The sequence below is a fragment of the Chiloscyllium plagiosum genome, chromosome 22, assembly GCF_004010195.1.
Source record: "Chiloscyllium plagiosum isolate BGI_BamShark_2017 chromosome 22, ASM401019v2, whole genome shotgun sequence".
NCBI classification, from domain to species: Eukaryota; Metazoa; Chordata; class Chondrichthyes; order Orectolobiformes; family Hemiscylliidae; genus Chiloscyllium; species Chiloscyllium plagiosum.
The window spans coordinates 9,759,190-9,778,772 of record NC_057731.1 but is presented as its reverse complement, the minus strand read 5'-3'; the positions used below and the strand labels follow the sequence as shown (position 1 = coordinate 9,778,772).

At 40.0% G+C, this 19,583-nt stretch overlaps 1 protein-coding gene across 2 annotated transcripts in view; it reads left to right on the top strand.

Annotated features, from left to right (window-relative positions):
• The window catches only part of pcdh15b (protocadherin-related 15b), a 1,523,107-nt gene that overhangs the window by 1,171,394 nt on the left and 332,130 nt on the right, over positions 1–19,583 (top strand). For both annotated transcript variants that reach the window (XM_043712368.1, XM_043712367.1), the window contains 2 exons: positions 1,290–1,483; positions 4,237–4,369. In XM_043712368.1, the coding sequence (XP_043568303.1) occupies positions 1,290–1,483; positions 4,237–4,369 (327 nt within the window). The remainder of the gene's footprint in view (positions 1–1,289; positions 1,484–4,236; positions 4,370–19,583) is intronic.

Below are 19,583 nucleotides of genomic sequence, written 5' to 3'. Positions count from 1 at the left end.
AGGATATTACACTTCTGGACAATTTTATGACTATTAACAGTGGTTGCATAGTTGCCATTAGGTTTGGTTTCAATTCTCAATTGTGCTAGATTTAAACCTCTTCATCTGAAATGGTGGAATTTGAACCAACATCAGAGACATGAAATCTACAAGCAGATTCTGTTACTCTCCTGTGGAGTGAGTTTGATGGGATTATTTGCAGGTGGATATCAGATGCAAATTCTGCCATCTTCCTGCCTCTGTCCCAATTAAGTTTAGGCCCAGGACAAAAAAAACTTTCTCACTCAGCAAGTGGTGAGAGTATAAAATGTATTATCTGGAAATTTGGTGGTTGCAGGTTCAATTAAGGCACTCAAGAAGGGTAATGGATTATTATTTGGATGGAAGTAATGTGCAAGTGTGTGGGGAAAAAGCAGGAGATTGGCACCAAGTGATGATGCCTATTTGAAGAGTCGGTGTAGGCACTAAGGGCCGAATGGCCTCCTTCTAGTCTGTAAATAATTGTATAATTCTGCTCTACTCATCAACAGTTTTCTCATCTCTGGACCAATTCACATCCTGAAGTGAACAATTCCTGCCTACATAAAGGCTTCATTCCCCCATTACTGGCATTCAGCTAGCAATGTGTGGAGCAGTTGCCATGCAGAATACCCAAAAAACAAGCCCTCGTGTCTGTGAGCAGGTCTTGGGAAGGTTCCTCATTGTCAGCTACTCAAACAGGGCTCTGGCCTTTCTACCAACTCCCCTTCACTAGCCAGTGACTCCCTATCATTCCCATTAACCAAGTAACACCCTCACCAAACTGTGATATGGATTATTCACTGAGCCTGGGTTCTCTGGGATGTTGCTGGCAAGTGAGATCTATCCGCCATTGGTACTGGCAGGGTAAAGGAGCAAGTAGCTTCTGAATCACTGGCAGTTATAATGGTGTTGGGATTTCAGGTCCTCAATCCCACGAATGACCAAACAATGACTACTTAATTGACTGCCAGGTACTTCCTCCTCTGAGGAGGTGACATGGAGCTTTCCCAGTTCTCCAGTCAGCAGGCAATCCTCAACATCTGGATTAAACTCTGCTCTCCACCTGGATTAAAAAATAATGACCAACAAGGACCTCAAGTAATTTTTTTGAGCAAATCTGTAATCATGTTAAAATTTAATTTGTTTTAGTATTAATTTGCCTACAAGTCAATATTATTGATTCTTTAATTTATTTGTACTTGTACAATTTTTATAGCACTAAAATTTATTAGTATATTAATATTCTCTTTGATTTGTCTGCATTTCAGCTTACTGCATCTGATGCTGATGAAGAGAAGAACGGACAAATTATTTATGAAATTGTGACTGGCGATGATGGTGACTTTGTAATAAGTAACAGGAGTGGATTGATTACCATTGCTCCTGGAGTTAGTTTAAATGTTGGTCGGATTTATGCCCTTACTGTCAAAGCAACAGATAATGCCAGGCTGGCTGAAAGGAGGTACGTGTTACAAAAGTAAATTATATGTAATAACAGGAGAACAGTTGCAAGACTAAGCTGCACATTCATTCGAGCCTGCTCCACTATATTAAGTGACTATGTCTGACTTGGTCTTGACTGAGTTCACTTTTCTCTCTGTTCCCCAGAACGCTCAACTTCCCTAACATTCAAAAACTTGTTCACGTGTGCCTTGAATACATGCAATGACTTAATCCTTACAGCTCTTCTTAAGACAATTCCACAAATTCAGAACACTCTGAAAGAAGACATTCCTCTTCATCTGTCTTAAGCGACTGACCGATTGTTCTCAAGCAGTCACTCCCATCCCCATGTTGGATTTTGCCTGAAACATGCTCTCAGCATCCACCTTGTCAAACCTCCTTAGAAACACGAAGATTATCTGTGACTCTGCTAAACCCCAATGTTTGTAGGCTCAACCTGTCCTCATAAGATGACCCCTTTAGGAATCATGAGGTAAAAACAATGACTGCAGATGCTGGAAACCAGATTCTGGATCAGTGGTGCTGGAAGAGCACAGCAATTCAGGCAGCATGCTGCCTGAATTGCTGTGCTCTTCCAGCACCACTGATCCAGAATCCCTTTTAGGAATCAATCTAGTGAGCCTTCTCTGAAGTCCCTTCCGTGCAGTCCTCCTTAAATAAGAAGACTAAAAACTATGCAGTAGCCGTGACACAGTAATACGCTATACAGGTGCAGGAAGAGTTCTCTACATTGATATGTCACGACTTACAATAAATGTCAACAGTCAATTTGCCTTCCTAATCATTTGCTGTGTCTGTATCCAATTTATTGTGATTCATGCACAAGGATACCCAGATGCATCTATACCACAAGCTGCTGTAGTCTCTTTGTATTGAAACAATGTTTTAATTTTTTGTTCTGTGAAAATAGATTATTCTCACATTTTCTTTCATTTTTACTTTAACTTATTTATATCCTTTGGCAGACATTTTTTAATGTATTCATGACTTCCAACATTTGTTTGTTTAATTAAAAAGTTTGATAATATTATACTTTGTCCTTCCATTCAAAGCATATATATATATACATATTGTAAATTACTGGGGTTCCAGCACTGATTCATGGCATACCTATGGTTCACTATACAAATTCCAAAATTACTCACCAATTTCTCACCTTCCACTACTCTTCAGGACATTTGTATACCTTATATTTCAATTTTGTACCATCCTTAATGTCCTTAGTTGGTCACAAATAGTGAATCCTTCTTATGGACACTTTTTGTTTTCTCAATGAAGTGTTTCTTCGATAAAAGTTGTGAAATATCACATTAAATGTATAGATGATATTAATTCTTAATACACGCTAATGTAAGAGACCATTTCATGTTATTTATTACCATATCTTTGACCTCTGATGACATAGTATTGTGACAACTCCCCCTCAGTAAGCATCCCCCACATACAACATCACTCTTTATAATGCACTTCTGGATGCCTCTTGCAGTAATCGTTTGGCGTGAGGTGAACTATGGAAAGGAAAATAAAGTTTACAGTAGTATTGTCCATACTCTAAGATGATTTATGTTTGCACTATTGGAGCAAGGAAAGCACATTCAAGCATGATTGTAGGAGACAGCTGTTTTGACTTTGTACAGGTGTTCAACTTGTGATATATTATTCACAGGTAAAAACATAATTTGACTCTAAGGGTTGTTAGGCCACTCTCTTACAGTTTCAGGTCAGGCTCTGTCCCTGGATGGAAGCTAAATTTGCATTGTAACTATAACATCAGTACAGCATAAAACCACAACCCATTGACATTATGGTCTGTTATGGACCCCTCAAAATATTTTAAGAATGTAGCCTAGACCATAACCTTTCTTATTTTAAAGGCAAATGTAAAATGTTATGTTCTAGATGCAATTCGACTGGTCAAGCTACTCGACATTACGTAAAAACAATTTATTCAAACATTTTAGTTAAAACATAATAAAAGAAAGAATTCCTTAACAGTATAATAGATAGAGTAACTATTACTAATTAACTGTTCCAATATAGTAACATCCCATAAACCCACCTCTTGGCAAAAAGCAAATTCAGGAAACAGATTTTCTCACATGGAATGCTTGCAGTAGGACAAGAAACACCAGCTTCGAGCTGTAACTGATTGACGGGAAAAATAGTTTCTATTTCTTTAAGACTCGCTTCTGAATCTAAAAGCTAAAATAAAACCTAAAAAAACCTGGTCTGTGAAAGCTGACCACACCCAAACAGGCTGCTTCTATTGTTGTAACTTCTTTAAAAAAGATACAAGGCCTCACAAGCTGTTTAAGTTACCACAGACTGCTCTTCATCTGTCATTCAATCTCTCTCTTAAAAGAAACCACGGCAAAATACACCTCTTAAAGCCACAGCATTGTCACAGTTGTGACTACATCTTTAAGTCGTAGGAAATATGCAGGAAAAGGAGCGTTGACAGACCAAGTGATCTTTTTTATGATTTTGTTGAGTTGCTTGTCAAGTTATTATGTTTTTAAGAGAATAGTGTAATGGATTAATTTATGTTTTATTACATTTTTTCTGGAACTGAATCATTTGTTTTATGGTCCTCCAAATTCAAACAATCAAAACAATTTGTGGCAATCTCAGTACAAAGTTTTATTTAATTTTGCTTTGCTTTGCTTTGTTTAACCAGATTTCCTGAGGGTATTTCAAAATAATGATATGTATATCATGCAGTTTTTGATAATGCAGTCATATTCCTTGCAGAAGCTCAATTACTACAGTCTATATTGAGGTTCTTCCTCCAAACAACCAGAGTCCTCCAAGGTTTCCACAAATGCTGTACAACATTGAAGTGAGTGAAGCTATGAGAACAGGAGCAACGTTGCTGAATTTGAGGGTAAATAATTGTTTCTAACCTACTTATTTTTTGTCTATTGTTTGCTATCGCTGTTTGAGACAACAAACATTTGTTTGATCATTTCTTATAGAAGATTTAAAATTCATTGGCTGCTGAACTGCTAATGACATAATGACTCTATAAATGACACAAAGGTGGGTAATTTTTCTGTATCGTAGCCAGATAGGCGTCTCACCAGACCAAACATTTTTGGTATGGTATCACACATGACTATTTAAACAGCTTTTGAATATAACAGAAGTGTAGCAATTAATAGCTTTTTACTGATGGTTCAGTATCAGTGTTAACTTTAGCAAAAGATGTCAGAAAAGGAAACAATATGATTATATTGCAGTCTTAGAGGTCACACTATTATGATCCTTGTATGTCTTGATCAGTATAGGTTTTTGGTCAATATTGTACACTTCTGTTCTTTATACAGCTGCCTTTAAATGAGATGTAATGGGCTTATTTCCAAATTCATCATGGGTCATTATACCTAGGTTGAATATATCAGTCATCTGATCCTGAGGCGGATCTGTTAGCTGTGGCTATTAGTCAGCTGGGAAAGGTGATTTAGTCATTTCTTAAATGTGTCCTCATCAAATGTTTGCTTTTTACAAAAAAGAATGAACATAAATAAATTTAATTTTCACAAATGTGACAGACTAACAAGGTGATGTCTCTGTCCTCGCTTCTTTTGAAAAATAAATTGAAGTTCATGTTTTTAATGCTGACCAAAGTCTAAGCAAGTAATTAGCCATGTTTGTGACTATAATGGTGGCAAAAATGTCACTGTTCCGTTTTATCATCAGTGTTAATTACACTCACTATCATTAGAAATGTGAAACTGACAACAGGTTATTTTTTTCACACTTTACTGCCAGTGGTCTTCAGTTCCCCTAAAGGTTGTGGCATTGAACTCGCCACATATAGCACCCTTTAGAAATGAGTTGAACTGACATGAAACTTCCCTTTTGCAGCATTGTAACTGCTATTTAAAAAATACCCTGAAAGGTGACACCTTGTAGAATGAGGTGTAACCAGGTTTTCAATTGTGTCCCAAGACACAACAGTTTGTTTCTATTCTTCCATGGATGAGAATGTCAATTGCAAGACCAACATTTGTTACCAATCTTTTAATTGCCCCGAAGTACTCATGAATAACCACTCCAGCCTTGAAAGATGATTTTACAATTTGTGGAACATTGGTAGATGTCTACAGGATAACATATTTCTTTAATTTAGAAACAATAAATTTGATTTTTTTTTATAATTTCATGATCACTCAGCTTCTATCTTGTTCCTTTGTGTGTATCATAATATTTTTTTCCCTGTAAAGCTTATAAAATGTGATAATGATAATGCCTATAACCTTCTACTTGCTGTCTTTGCAAATACTTCAATGAGATTAGCTATTCAGCAGACTAATGACATCACTGTTGTGGGGACTTTGTTGACCTGTCACTTGAATTAAGTTAAAATTGTAAAGTATGAAATTCATGTGACAGGGTCTACTATATTTTTGTGTCTACTTTCTTTGGGGTTGGCAGGAAGAACTGTCACTTATTCACGAACTGCAAAAATCAGCCATTTTAACACAGAGCAGTTTTGCTATATTAACATTTCAACTCTGTGTAAATTCTGGTTTCTGATACACTTACATCCTGTACTTCTTTAAGTAGATGTCAAGATTTCATTAATATTCAATTTGAACACAAGTATTTCTTTAGTGTCGTTGGTTTCATAAAGAAGTATAGATGGGAACGGCAACTTAAGATGCTGTGCTCACAAATATATCTTTTTAAATTATACAAATGTAATTATTTCTTTGTGTCTTTATGTCTTTTATTATTTTCTTGGTTAATTTCTTCCTTGAATTTTAAGAGCCTACAGGAGACTAACATGCACAGTTGAAATTTTGGGTTAATGGCTTATACTTTTGGTGAAGTTAATTTGACTTTTTCATTGCTACTGACCTACGTGACTGTGCCAAGCCATGTTTTCATTGTCTTTTTTATATACAGTCTGAAAACAATATTAATAAGTGGGTTGGATCTCTCACAGCTTCACAGCTAAAATTAAAAATATTATCTAAAAGTGGTTCAGATTTTATTTGTATACTTCATTATTTTAGAGAACCTTATTTAAAAAACATTGCCTGATGACAGCTATGACATTTGCTTCTAAATCTCATAGCCTTGAAGAACTTTGGGGATTTCATTTATTGGTTCGTTTATTTTTGTAAGTCCAGAATTGCTGAATATTATGAAAATACATCAATTGAAGCAATCAAAAAATATGCCTTTGATTTTAATTTGCACTTACTTCACTGAACTATAGCATTTAATAGTCTATGCAGCAGACTGGTATGAGGTGTGAATGTTTGCAAGAAAGCTTAGACAACCAGCTGTGCTGATGATCACAACAAACCATGCGTAATGTTGGTCAGTCTCAAAAATAACTTCAATGTTGTAGCCACAGAGAAGCCATGTACTGAGTTGTTGTCATAAGGTAGCTTATCAAACCAGAGTTTTACAACTGATACTTGTCAATCTCTCAAAGTATTCTATGCAGTGTATCAACAGCTTTAAGGTCAAACAGAGCTCAGAACTGCTAATAGTTCGATTCAGGTAAAGGGAAAATGAGAAATGTTGAGTAGAGAGAAGGTGGGAGGCAGGGATATTGAGGGAGGGAGAATAGTGGAGTGGAGGAATTGAAATGTAAGGATGCAGAGTGCAGATAAAAATTCTGACCAGTTATCTGACCTGCCACTCACAATTGTAATTATTTCCTTAAGTTTGATGCTCTCCTTAACTATATTAGTTAGTCATAGCTGATTGCACTTCTTTTTGGAATTTTTATTTTACAGTGGGAGTATACTTATTCTGAAATATCCCTTTAATCGTTTACCTCTGCTTCTCTACTAACCTAACTCCAAGCCTAAAATCCCAGTTCACTTCAGCTTTCGTGCCCATATAGTTGCCCTTATTTAAGTTTGAATTATTAATCTTAGACACATTCTTCTTGCTTTTAAACTGGATGTCAATCATATTGTGATTGCTCCTACCTAAGAGGTAGTATTGCTTCAAAGTCATTAATTAACATTAATTAGTGTCATCATGTTACACAATACCAAGTCCAGTGCAGCCTGTTCTCTGGTTAGTTCCAGGTGCTGCTGATTTAAGATAGCATTCCACAAAATCCATATTGAGGCTCCTGCTACTGATGTGAGGTTTCTGGTTTGTATATAGGTGAAAATCACCCCTAATTATTGTTGTCCCTTTATCCGAAGCATCCAATATTTCCTTATGTATAATTCATCCTATATTGTGGTTACTATTTGGGGAGAAAGTGAGGACTGCAGTTGCTGAAGATAAGAGTTGAAAAGTGTGGTGCTGGAAAAGAACAGTAGGTCAGGCAGCATCCGAGGAGCAGGAGAGTCGACATTTCAGGTATAAGCCCATCATCAGGAATGTTGAGAGGAGGGGGAGGAAGGGGGCTGAGAGATAAATTGGAGGGTGAGGTTAGGGGGGAGGTAGCTGGGAAGGTGGATGCAAGTGAGGGGTGATTGTGATTAGTTGGTGGGGAGGGTGGAGCAGATAGATGGGAAGGAAGATGGACAGGTTGGACAGGTCAAGAGGATGGTGCCAAGTTGGAGGGTTGGATCTGAGATGAGATAGGGGGAGGGGAGATTAGGAAACTAGTTAAGGGTCCCAAGGTGGAAAATGAGGTGTTGTTCTTCCAGTCGTTGGGTGCCTTGGCGATGGAGGAGGCCCAGGACTTGCATATCCTTGGTGGAGTGGGAGGGGAGTTGGAATGGTCAGCCACAGGACAGTGGGCTTGTGTCCCGGAGATGTTCCCCAAAATGTTCCGCGAGTTGGCGTCCCGTCTCCCCAATGTAGAGAAGACAACATTGAGAGCTATTCAGGGATCTGTGGATCACTCCCCTAGTGATTTGTTCAACACCTGTTACTCACCTCCAGCCAAACTGATTCCATATCCTGATTTCCTGGCACAAAGTCATCTCTAAATATTGCACCGATACCATCTTTGATCAGGAGTGCTACCTGTCCACCTAGAATCCTAATCTTCTCAAATATCGTATATCCCTTAATGTTCAGACTCAAATCCTTGTGATCTTGCCATTACACAGAGAGAGAGAGCCATGAGAGACAGAGATAATGAGACATATTGGCTGTCAGATTATATTTATTCACTTCAATGTGCACTATCAATTCATTTACATCGTTTACTTTGTTACATGCATTCAGGTGCTGAGATTTTGGTTTTTTTGTTACTTTAAAGCTTCAGGATTTTTTTCACACTGTCACTTCCTGCCATGATGTAGAGGTGCCAGTGTTGGATTGGGGTCTTCCTGCCATTCTCTCACCTTCATTTCCTGCATTAGTATCTGATATTCAGCCCTCAAGTTTATGCTTGTTATACTTAAACAAGGCTCGATCCCTCACCTTCTGTTTAGTTCAGAACCTTTTCTACCACACTAATTATGTGCCTTGTGAGAATGAGCTCCAACATAGTTCAGGTGTAGACTGTCATTATATATTATGGTCTGAAGGAGTGACTGCGACCTAAGGAGTGTCTGCAACCTAAGGGAATGAGGGAACAGAATATGGATGTGTTATGAAGAGTTGATTGGTTTGAATTGGTTGGATGAAAATGAGGTACTGAGAGTTCATGTGGTGCAGAGATGGTGTCCCTATCTCTGGTCTAGAGGGCCTGATTTCCAGTCCTATCTGCTTCTGAGATGAATGATAATCTGAACAGGTTGATTAGAAAATACTTATTATTATGGAAAGCTTGGAATCAGTGTGTTGTGAGTTTTATGAAGTGTGGCTAAACTGAAATAAACCTCTCACATAAAAACATAGTCTTGAATTCTGTTTAAATAATTTCAGAGTGTAACATTGATTATTCCAACAGTTCAGATCCAGTTTTTCCCACTACTGGTGTCATTGTTTCATGACCTGGAACCTACTTCTCCCATACCAAACATTGAGCCACACCTTGGATTCCCTCATTTTATTCATCCTACAGTCACTTGCATGTGGCTCAAATTGAAATCCAGAGATTATTACTTTTGAGGTTCTGATTTTAACATAGCATCTACTTTATCCTACTCCATTTATAGAACCTCATTCCTGGTTGTAATTAGGTCATTGGTACCGACATGGACCGTGACCATTGGTATCTCCTCTTCCCACTGCAAGTTCCACTCCAGCCCAGAGAAATAATAATGAACTGTGACACTGCGTAGATAACATGCAGTCTGGACTCTTTCTCTTTGTTGTAGAGAACAGTGTCACTTGCCCTCACTACGCTGTCTCTTACGACCATTAGATTCATTTTTGTTTTCTGTACAATGGCATCACAACCGGCTAGTTTATCTACCCTGCAACAGTCACTCTCTTCCAAACAAGCTGAGAAAACCTCAAATCCCCCCAGTATATAATTGCAAAGGCTGAGGCCCTTGAGATCCTGCACTCTGGGTCACCTTACCTGCTTCAAATATAGTCACACCCACCTGTCTCTGACTGCTAACCAAATCAGAAGATCCTGTTCTAAGGGGTGTAACTATGTCCTGGAATAAAGTGTCCAGGGAACTCATCCCTTCCCTGATGTGCCAGAATATCTACTGTTTGGACCAACTCAATAAGTTGAATTTCCTGTAGCCACCAACACTTACTTACATTTGTCCTGGATTACACCAGTATGCAGAAGCTTCCATATTCTGCAATCGCAGCATAAACACTGTTCAGCTACCACTAATGGATGTAGGTTTGCTCATTGAGCTGAAAGGTTGATTTTCAGACATTTCGTTACCTTACTAGGTAACATCTTCAGTGGACTTTATGCAAAGCAATGCTGAAACTTCCTGCTTTCTATTTCTATTTATATGTTTGGGTTTCTTTGGGTTGGTGATGTCATTTCCTTTGGTGATGTTATTTCCTGTGGTTAGGTCACTTCTGGTTCCTTTTCTCAGGGAGTGGTAGATGGGGTCTAACTCAATGTGTTTGTTGATAGAGTTCCGGTTGGAATGCCATGCTTCTAGGAATTCTCGTGCGTGTCTTTGTTTGGCTTGTCCTAGGATGGATGTATTGTCCCTGTTGAAGTGGTGTCCTTCCTCATCTGTAGTGAGCAAATTAATGAGCAAAACTAACGTCATTTACAAAATACCATGCAAGGACTGTAACAAACAATACATTGGACAAACAGGCAGAAAACTAGCCACCAGGATACGTGAACACCAACTAGCCACAAAAAGACATGACTCTCTCTCACTAGTATCCTCACATATGGATGAGGAAGGATACCACTTCCTCATAACATCAATTTCGACTTTTGCTTCTGAATTCCAGCATCCACAGTTTATACAGCCTATATCTCATTACAGCCTTTGTGCTGCAGTGGTAGTGTCGCTACATCCTGGCCTGGAAGCCCAGTTTCAAATCTCACCTGCTCCAGAAGTGTATAACAACATCTCTGGACAAGTTGATTAGAAATCATTTACATATCCCACATAGTTTAGCACTGCCAAGAAACTTCACAATATTGGTGAAGTAATCCAATGCTGATAATTATATAACATCAGTTACTGATTTACCTGCTTCTTTTGCAGCACAAATTTGGAAATCAAATGCAGAAGCCTTGGAGAGAAAATATCCCGTCCTCCAAACCATTTCACAGAACCTCCATTTAGCAAACCTTCATTCTTGTAGCACAATTAACTTAAAATGTCTCTTTTCCACCAGGCACCAAATTTCCAGATATACCCAATAAATGCTGCCCATCTAATGATGCCCACATCTATGAGTGTATCAAAAAAAAACACTCATTTAGGCAAAAAGCTCCCTCACGTTGATGGTACTCCCTTACATGTGGATAACAGACACAGCAGAATATGATCCAGTGAATGCAAAGTCTATTGTAATAAAAATTTAATGACCTGTTTGTTAAGCTATTTTTTTTTGGCTTCAACACTATACTAATTCATTTTGCTCTGTTCAGACAGCTCCAGCTGATAATTTACTTCTTTCCAAGCAAAGGTTTTAAGAGAACATGAAAACTCAGACACAGAGACGGTATATTATAGATACTCATCTTTTAAGTGCCCATCTTATAAAGTAAGAGGTGCTGATGATTATATATCAGACAGTGCATTAATTCATGAAACATTTACATTTTTTAAATGTACTTTTCATCTAAAGTATATTTTATTTCCTTAAAAATGTTGTGAAAAATATAAAGCCGAGGTACTGTTGAATGACTTAAACAAAATTAAATGCTTATCTCTGAACTACAACATTATAAAAACACTGACACGCTACCCAAAGATTGTGCAGGGAAACTGACTCCTTTGGAACTGGGTATCCCTGCAGCCATTTAAAGGGTTGGCACGGTGACTCAGTGATTAGCACTGTTGCCTCACAGTGTCAGGGACCTGAGTTCGATCCAACTGTCTGTGTGGAGTTTGCACATTCTCCCCATGTCTACGTGGGTTTCCTCCAGCTACTCCGGTTTCCTCCCACAATCCAAAGGTGTTTAAGTCAGGTGATTTGGCCATGCTAAATTGCCCATAGTGTTAAGTGCATTAGTCAGGTGTAAATATAGGGTAGGCTTCTGGGTGGGTTACTCTTCAGAGGGTCAGTGTGGACTTATTGGGCTGAAGGACCTGCTTCCATACTGTGGGGAATCAAATGTAATCTAATCTTCACCAGATGTTAATAAGCTAATTTGCCACCCTCTGGGGAGGAATTTCCATCTGATAGACCTGCTGTACCATCAATTGGCTGACAGCTGTGTAATCCCAGCAGCAGTAGGTTCAAGAGTTAGTCAGAGCTGTTATTGGAAGCCAGACTGTAGGTAAACCTAGAGAATCTTTGAGGCCTGCTAGCATTGAGGGGCATGCGAAGATTGGGGACTGAGTTTGAGAGACTAATGTTGATGAGCAATCGGTAGGGATTAGGATTAAAAGGGGGTTTTGACACTGAAGGAGGTTACAGTTAGAGGATACAAGACACCTAGGAAGGCTTACTTTTCCCAGCATGAACCTTTGGAGGTAAAGCTCCTGGGCTGTATATTTGATGTGGAAGCTGAACTGAACCAGCCATATACATTTTGTGGCTACAAGAATAGGTCAGAGGATAGGAATCCCACAGCAAGTGACTGACCTTCTGACTTCCCAGACTCTACCCATCATCTTCAAGGCACGAGTCAGGAGTATGGTGGAATGCTGCCTACTTTCCTGGACAAGCACAGCATCAACAACTCAAGAAGCTTGGCATCAGTCAGATCAAAGCACCCTATCCACCAGAGGAATAGGACAGTGATGCTATACACCATGATTTGATCTCAGCCCAGCTACCAGTTCAGATACTGGTGCTACATTTATTCTCGAGGGTAGCATCAAGGCTTAGTTTGCACTTGTCACTCATAGCTGCATCCAGGACATAGAGAAATAATAGTGTTGGTGTCACTTTTCTGGTCTTACTGCACAGGCCTCAAGTGAGGATTTTAATGGGGTGGCATACATGAAAAGCCTGATGGGCATGCACAATGAAATGCTTGGCACTATGGTAGGCAGGACAGAAAGTCTACTGTTACTATCAAGAAGGAATCTGACTGCACTCTTTCACAGAGCTCGGTACTGAACCTTTCCAGTGTTGAACCATGAACGAGTACCTGATGCCCAATATCTCAACATTCCATTGCAGAACAAGTAGGAGTTATTCAATGTCTGCATGTTGTCATAGAAACTCAAACTAAGGTTATGAAATTTCAATTTTTTTTGCCTTGTAGTCTTAGACTGCTGTTTTCCTGGCTGTGGAATGAGTATTTAAAAGGACTTGATGGGGGTTGCTGAGTCATTGTCCCAGTGGACTGTCAGTGGTTCTGTAGAACACAAACTTGCTGCCACGTCTCACTACTTATCCGCACAGCACTATCACTCCAGCTGAGCTTTTGCATTGGCTTGCCAGACAGTCTGCTGTTGCCCATCCTGAGGTGGCACAGTGCAAAGCCTGATCTTCCAGGTTCAGAGCTACACCAGGATATCTTAGAAAGTCATCTGCAATGAATGTTGCAGCCACTGCCGCTACACCAGGTATAGGAACTTCAATGGGAGGCCTAGTGATATTATCCCTGGACTATGAATTCCAGCGATCCAGGCAATATTTTGGTGACCCAGGTTAGATGTGACCTTATGGCAGATTTTTTCTGGCCTACATATGACTCCAGACCCATGGCAATATGCGTTCTGAGAATGGAGTCAGAGAACTAATAGATTTCGACTGACTGTGATGGTGGGATGGTTAAAAGATGTGGAAGAACTTGTAAAGAAACAGAAGATTATTTAAGTTAATACTTTAGGTTTGGAACTAATATAGCTCAGAGAAAATGGTGTGGAGGGTGAACAGAACATATGGATATGAATGCAGTGAGAGTTTTAAATAAATCAGAATGTGCATTTAATGTATTCAGTTAGACAAGTCACCTCTTGTGATAATAAATGCAAGGTTAATATTTCAACATTTTAAAAATGAAATGAGGAAGCTGAAGATGATAATGAACAAATAGTGATGAGTAGATAGGTTCAATAACCTCAGTCAGGATGCTATGGGGCCCACTGAAGTTACACACTATCAGGTTCAGTCTGCAGGGACAGACGTAAGTGGCAGAAATATTGGCAATTAATGGATGAATAAGATGCAATTGATGAAATCAATAATTATTGTTGGGGTACAATACATAAGGAAGAAAAGGAGGTCAAACATAAAAGGGGAAAAAAAGGAAGTGAGTAATAGTAGAAATAGGTGAATACATACCTACAGCGAATGATCCCAGAAGTAGAGATTTTGGAAGAGGACAGAACATTTTCCAGATGAATACTATTAGATCAAGGAACAATATATCACAGTTAAAATCAGGAGCTGTTATTGGAATGACTTGACCAAAGCTGTCTCAGTTTTGATGGTAGGGAAAATGCCAGACTGCTGGGCTTCCTAGAATCCCTACAGTGTGGAAGCAGGCCATTCAACCTACTGGGTCCACACTGACCCTCTGAAGAATATCCCATCTAGACACATTCCCCTACCCTATCCCTGTAACCCTGCAATTCCCATGGCCAATCTGCCTGGACACTACGGGCAATTTAGCATGGCCAGTGCATGTGATCTACACATGTTTGGACTGTGGGAGGAAACCAGAGCACCCAAAGGAAACCTGTGCAGACATAAGCAAAGAACAAAGAAAGTTCACAGCCCAGGAACAGGTCCTTCAACCCTCCAAGCCTGAGCTGATCCAAATCCACTGTCTAAACCTGTCACCAAATTCCTAACATCTGTGTCCCTCTGCTCCCCACCTACTCATGCATCCGTCCAGATGCATCTTAAATGAATCTACCATGTCTGCCTCGACTAGCTCTGCTGGCAATGCATTCCAGACACCTAACACCCTCTGTGTAAAGTACTTGCTGCGTGTATTCCCCTTAAACTTTTCACCTCTCACCGAGAAAGTGTGACTCTCATTATTGAATCCTTCACCCTGGATTCAATTGTCAAAATCACCTGATGAAGGAGCGGCGCTCCGAAAGCTAGTGTGCTTCCAATTAAACCTGTTGGACTATAACCTGGTGTTGTGTGATTTTTAACTTTGTACACCCCAGTCCAACATCGGCATCTCCAAATCATATATCCTTCATGATTTTGTCTACCACAATCAGGGACCTCTCAATCTCCTTTTTTCTAATGAAAACAATCCTAACGTACTCAACCTCTCTTCACAGCTAGCACCTTCCATACCAGGGAACATCCTCGTAAATCTTTTCTGCACCCTTTCCAAAGCGTCCACATCCTTTTGGTAATGTGGCGACTAAAACTGTATATAGTATTCTAAATGCAGCCGAACAAATGTCTTGTATAATGTTAACATGACCTGCCAGCTCTTATACTCAATATCCTGTCTGATGAAGGCAAGCATATCATTTGCCTTCTTGACCACTCTATCCAACTGTGCAGCGACTTCAGGGTGCAATGGACCTGAACTCCCAGCTCTCGCTGCTCATCAACTTTTCCCAAGGCTCTTCCGTTTATTGTGTAATTCGTTCTTGAATTAGACTTTCCAAAATGCATCACTTCACATTTGCCTGGATTGAACTCCATCTGCCACTTCTCCGCCCAACTCTCCAGTCTATCTATATTCTCCTGTATTCTTTGACAGTCCCTATGCTTTCTGTTACTCCACTAATCTTCGTGTCATCTGCAAACCTACTGATCAGGCCAACAGTGCCCTCTTCCAGATCATTTATATATATCACAAACAACAGTGGCCACAGCCACTGATCCCTGTGGAATAACACTGGTCACCTTTCTCCATTTTGAGAAACTCCCTTTGACTACTATTCTCTGTGCCCTGTTGCTCAACCAGTTCTTTATCCACCTAGCTAGAACAGCCTGCACATCATGTGACTTCACTTTCTCCATTAGTTTTCAATGGGGAACCTTATCAAATGCCTTACTAAAGTCCATGTATATGATATCTACAACCCTTCCTTCATCTATGAACTTGGTCACTTCCTCAAAGAACTCTATAAAGTTGGTAAGGCACGGTCTCCCCCACACAAAACCATTTTGCCTATCACTGATAAGCCCATTCTTTTCCAAATATAAATAGATTTTCTTCCTCAGTACCTTCTCCAACAACTTTCCCACCACTGACGTCAGGCTTACTGGTCTGTAGAAATATCCCTACTACCATTCTTGTACAGGGGGACAGAGGAATCTTCCAGTGCCTCACCTGTGTTTAAAGATGCTACAAACATATCTGTCAGGGCCCCAGCTATTTCCTCTCTCGTCTCCCTCAGTAACCTGGGATAGAACCCATCTGGTCCTAGGGGTTTGTCCATCTTCATAACCTCTAGCCTACCGAACACATCTTCCCTACTTATGTCAATGTGATCCAGAGTAATCACACTTCTATCTCTAATCTCAACATTCATCATGTCCTTCTCCTCAGTGAACACTGATACAAAGTAATCACTCAGAATCTCACCCATTTTCTCAGGTTCGACACACAGCCTTCCTTCTTTATCCTTTAGTGGACCAATCCTTTCTCTAATTTTATAAGAATAAAAGGCTTTGGAATTCTCCTTAATTCTGCTCGGTAAAGCTATTTCATGACCCCTTTTATCCCGCTTGATTCCTCGTTTAAGACTGGTCCTACTCACTGGATATTCCTCCAGGGCCTGTTGTGTTCTTGATGTCTGGACCTTATGTATGCTTCCCTTTTCCTCTTGGCTAATCATACAATTTTTCCTGTCATCCACAGTTCACGAATCTTGCCTTTCCTATCCCTTGCTTTCAACGGTACATGCCTATCCTGCATTATCTTTAACCTATCTTTGGAAGCCTCCCACATATCAAATGTGGACTTACCTTCAAATAACTGTGTCCAATCCACATTTCCCAGCTCCTGCTGAATTTTGATATAATTGGCTTTGGCCCAGTTTAGTACTCTTCCCTTAGGACCACTCTCATCTTTGTCTATGAGTATTCTAATACTTACAGAATTGTGGTCACTGTTCCCAAAGAAATCCCCACCGCAACTTCTACCACCTGGCCTGGCTCATTCCCCAACACCAGGTCCAATATGGCCCCTTCCCTCATCTGACTATTGACATACTGCTCTAGAAAACTTTCCTGGATGCTTCTTACAAATTCTGCCCCATCCAGACCTCTGAGACTAAGTGTATCCCAGTCAATGTTGGGAAAATTAAAATCTCCCATCACTACCACCCTGTTGCCTCTACATCTTTCCATAATCTGTTTACCTATTTGTTCTTCTACCTCATGCTCACTGTTGAGAGGCATGTAATACAGCCCCACTAATGTAACTGCACCCTTCTTATTTCTCAGCTCCACCCATAATGCCTCACTACTCAAGCCCTCCATAGTGTCCTCCTTTAGTACAGCCGTGATATCGTCCCTGACCAGCAATGCAACTCCTTCCCCCCACTTTTACTTCCCTCCCTGTCCTATCTGAAGCGTCTATATCCTGGAACATTTAGTTGTCAATCATACCCTTCTTTCAATCAAGTTTCTGTGAGTGCAATACGTCATATTCCCAGGTCCTAAATTCATCTGCCTTACCCACTATACTCCTTGCATTGAAGTATATGCATTTCAGGCCACCAGTTCTTTTGTGTTCATCTGCTCTCTGCCTACTCTTCCCCTTATTATTGCTAACTTCATGATTCTTACAGTTGCCAGTTTCCAACTCTCTGTCGACTTGTCTTCTCTTCTGGTTCCGAGCCCCCGGCAACATTAGTTTAAAACCTCCCCAGCAGCAGTTGCAAAAACTCCCTCAAGGACATTAGTTCCAATCTGGTTCAGTGTAGACCACCCAATTTGTAATACTCCCCTCTTCCCCAGAACCAGTCCCAATGTCCAACAAATCCCTTCTACACCATCCCTCAAGCCTCATGTTCATCCTACATATTCTTTCATTTCTACGCTGGCCAGCATGTGGCACTGGTAGTAATTCTGAGATCACTATCTTTGAGGTGTTCCTTTTTAACTTCTCTCCTAGCTCCCTGAATTCTGCTTTTACGACCTCATCTCATTTTTCACTTATATCGTTGGTGCCTATATGCACCAAGACAACTGGCTGTTCACCCTCCCCTTTCAGAATGCTCTGCAACCAATCAGTGACATTCCTGACCTGAGCACCTGGGAGGCAACATCCCATCCAGGAGTCTTGTTTCCGGCCAAAGAATCGCCTATCTACTCCCCTTACAGTAGAATCCCCTATGACAATGGCCCTATGAGTCTCTACATAGGGAGAATGTGCAAACTCCACACAGACAGTAGTCAGGGTGGAATCAAACCTGCATCCCTTGTGCTGTGAGGCAGCAGTACTAACCACGAAGAAACTGTGTGGAATTAAGGATGAAATTGTAGTAGAGGTGAGCAGGGGTACTAATGCATTGACAAATGTAATAAATTGCAAGCTCAGAGGTAAGCTTGATCGCTAATTAAAATTTAAGTACCACAAAAAAAAATTGGAAATTCTCTGACAAGCTTCATGGCAATTGAATTTTGGTCCAAAATTATCCTCACCTTTTAAGCTAAGAAAAGATAACTTCCAGTCACACTGTTTAGTATGAAATAATGTATTGTAGTGAGAGTTTGTGAGCATGTGAAGTTTGTACCTTTGTTGTGTATGAATCAAATCATTAAATTATATTGTCCCCGTGCTTTGATTCTCTTATACAAACCATTTTGTTCTTGTTGACCAGCTATGAAATAGTTAAACAGTTAAGAATGAATATGGATATCCGGAGAGCAGCCCGTGTCAATCTCCTTGATAAACTACAGCTGACAGAAGCGTTCAGCATCTAGTGCTCCAGAGGCTATTGCAGAAAGGGAGACAGAAAATGGCCCCATCATAATCGCAATAGTATACCACTCGAGGGTCAACATGTCTGAAAGACTACAATGGGAGCTTATCGCTGACATATGCCAGCTGTTGCAATAAGACCTAAAGACACAATGAGCAATGAAGACTGGTGGTTGAACTTACAGCAGTATTGAACTTCTATTCAGCACGACCTCTCTACTGCCCTTCTGGGAATATGTCTGACTTCAGCTAATTTGCTGTCCACAAATGTGACAGATGATGTTTTCAAATGCAGTCATCTGAATACAGTTTCTTAGCGATGGGAAAGCAGGAAAAGGTATTTCTTTCTCTGAATGGCAACTTGACAAAGATACGAGATGTTATCCTGAATACGCAAGTAGTCATGTAGCGGAAGGGTCATAGGAGCAATGTCAGTAATAGTTTCCAAAAGAGAATTAGGTAAATAGTAAAAGGGCAATGTGGAGAAAGGGGAGTGGGACTAATTGGTTACCTCTGCCAAAGAGGTGGAACAGTCACAGTGGCCTGAATGATTTCTTTCTGTATTGTATTTTTCTGTGATAAATGAGCAAACTAAATATTGGACATGAAGTGTTACATTGGTTATCTTTTGTTCTTGTGAAACTGCAAATAATGCACATGAACGGTAGGAACCCTACACTTCACAATGTCTGTTGCACTTCAGGTGCACTATTGTGACAACTGTATCAGAGCCAGATAGGATGTCTGTCCTGATTAAATTTCAGTCAGAGTGGCATTGGATTTTCCTTACTCCCATACC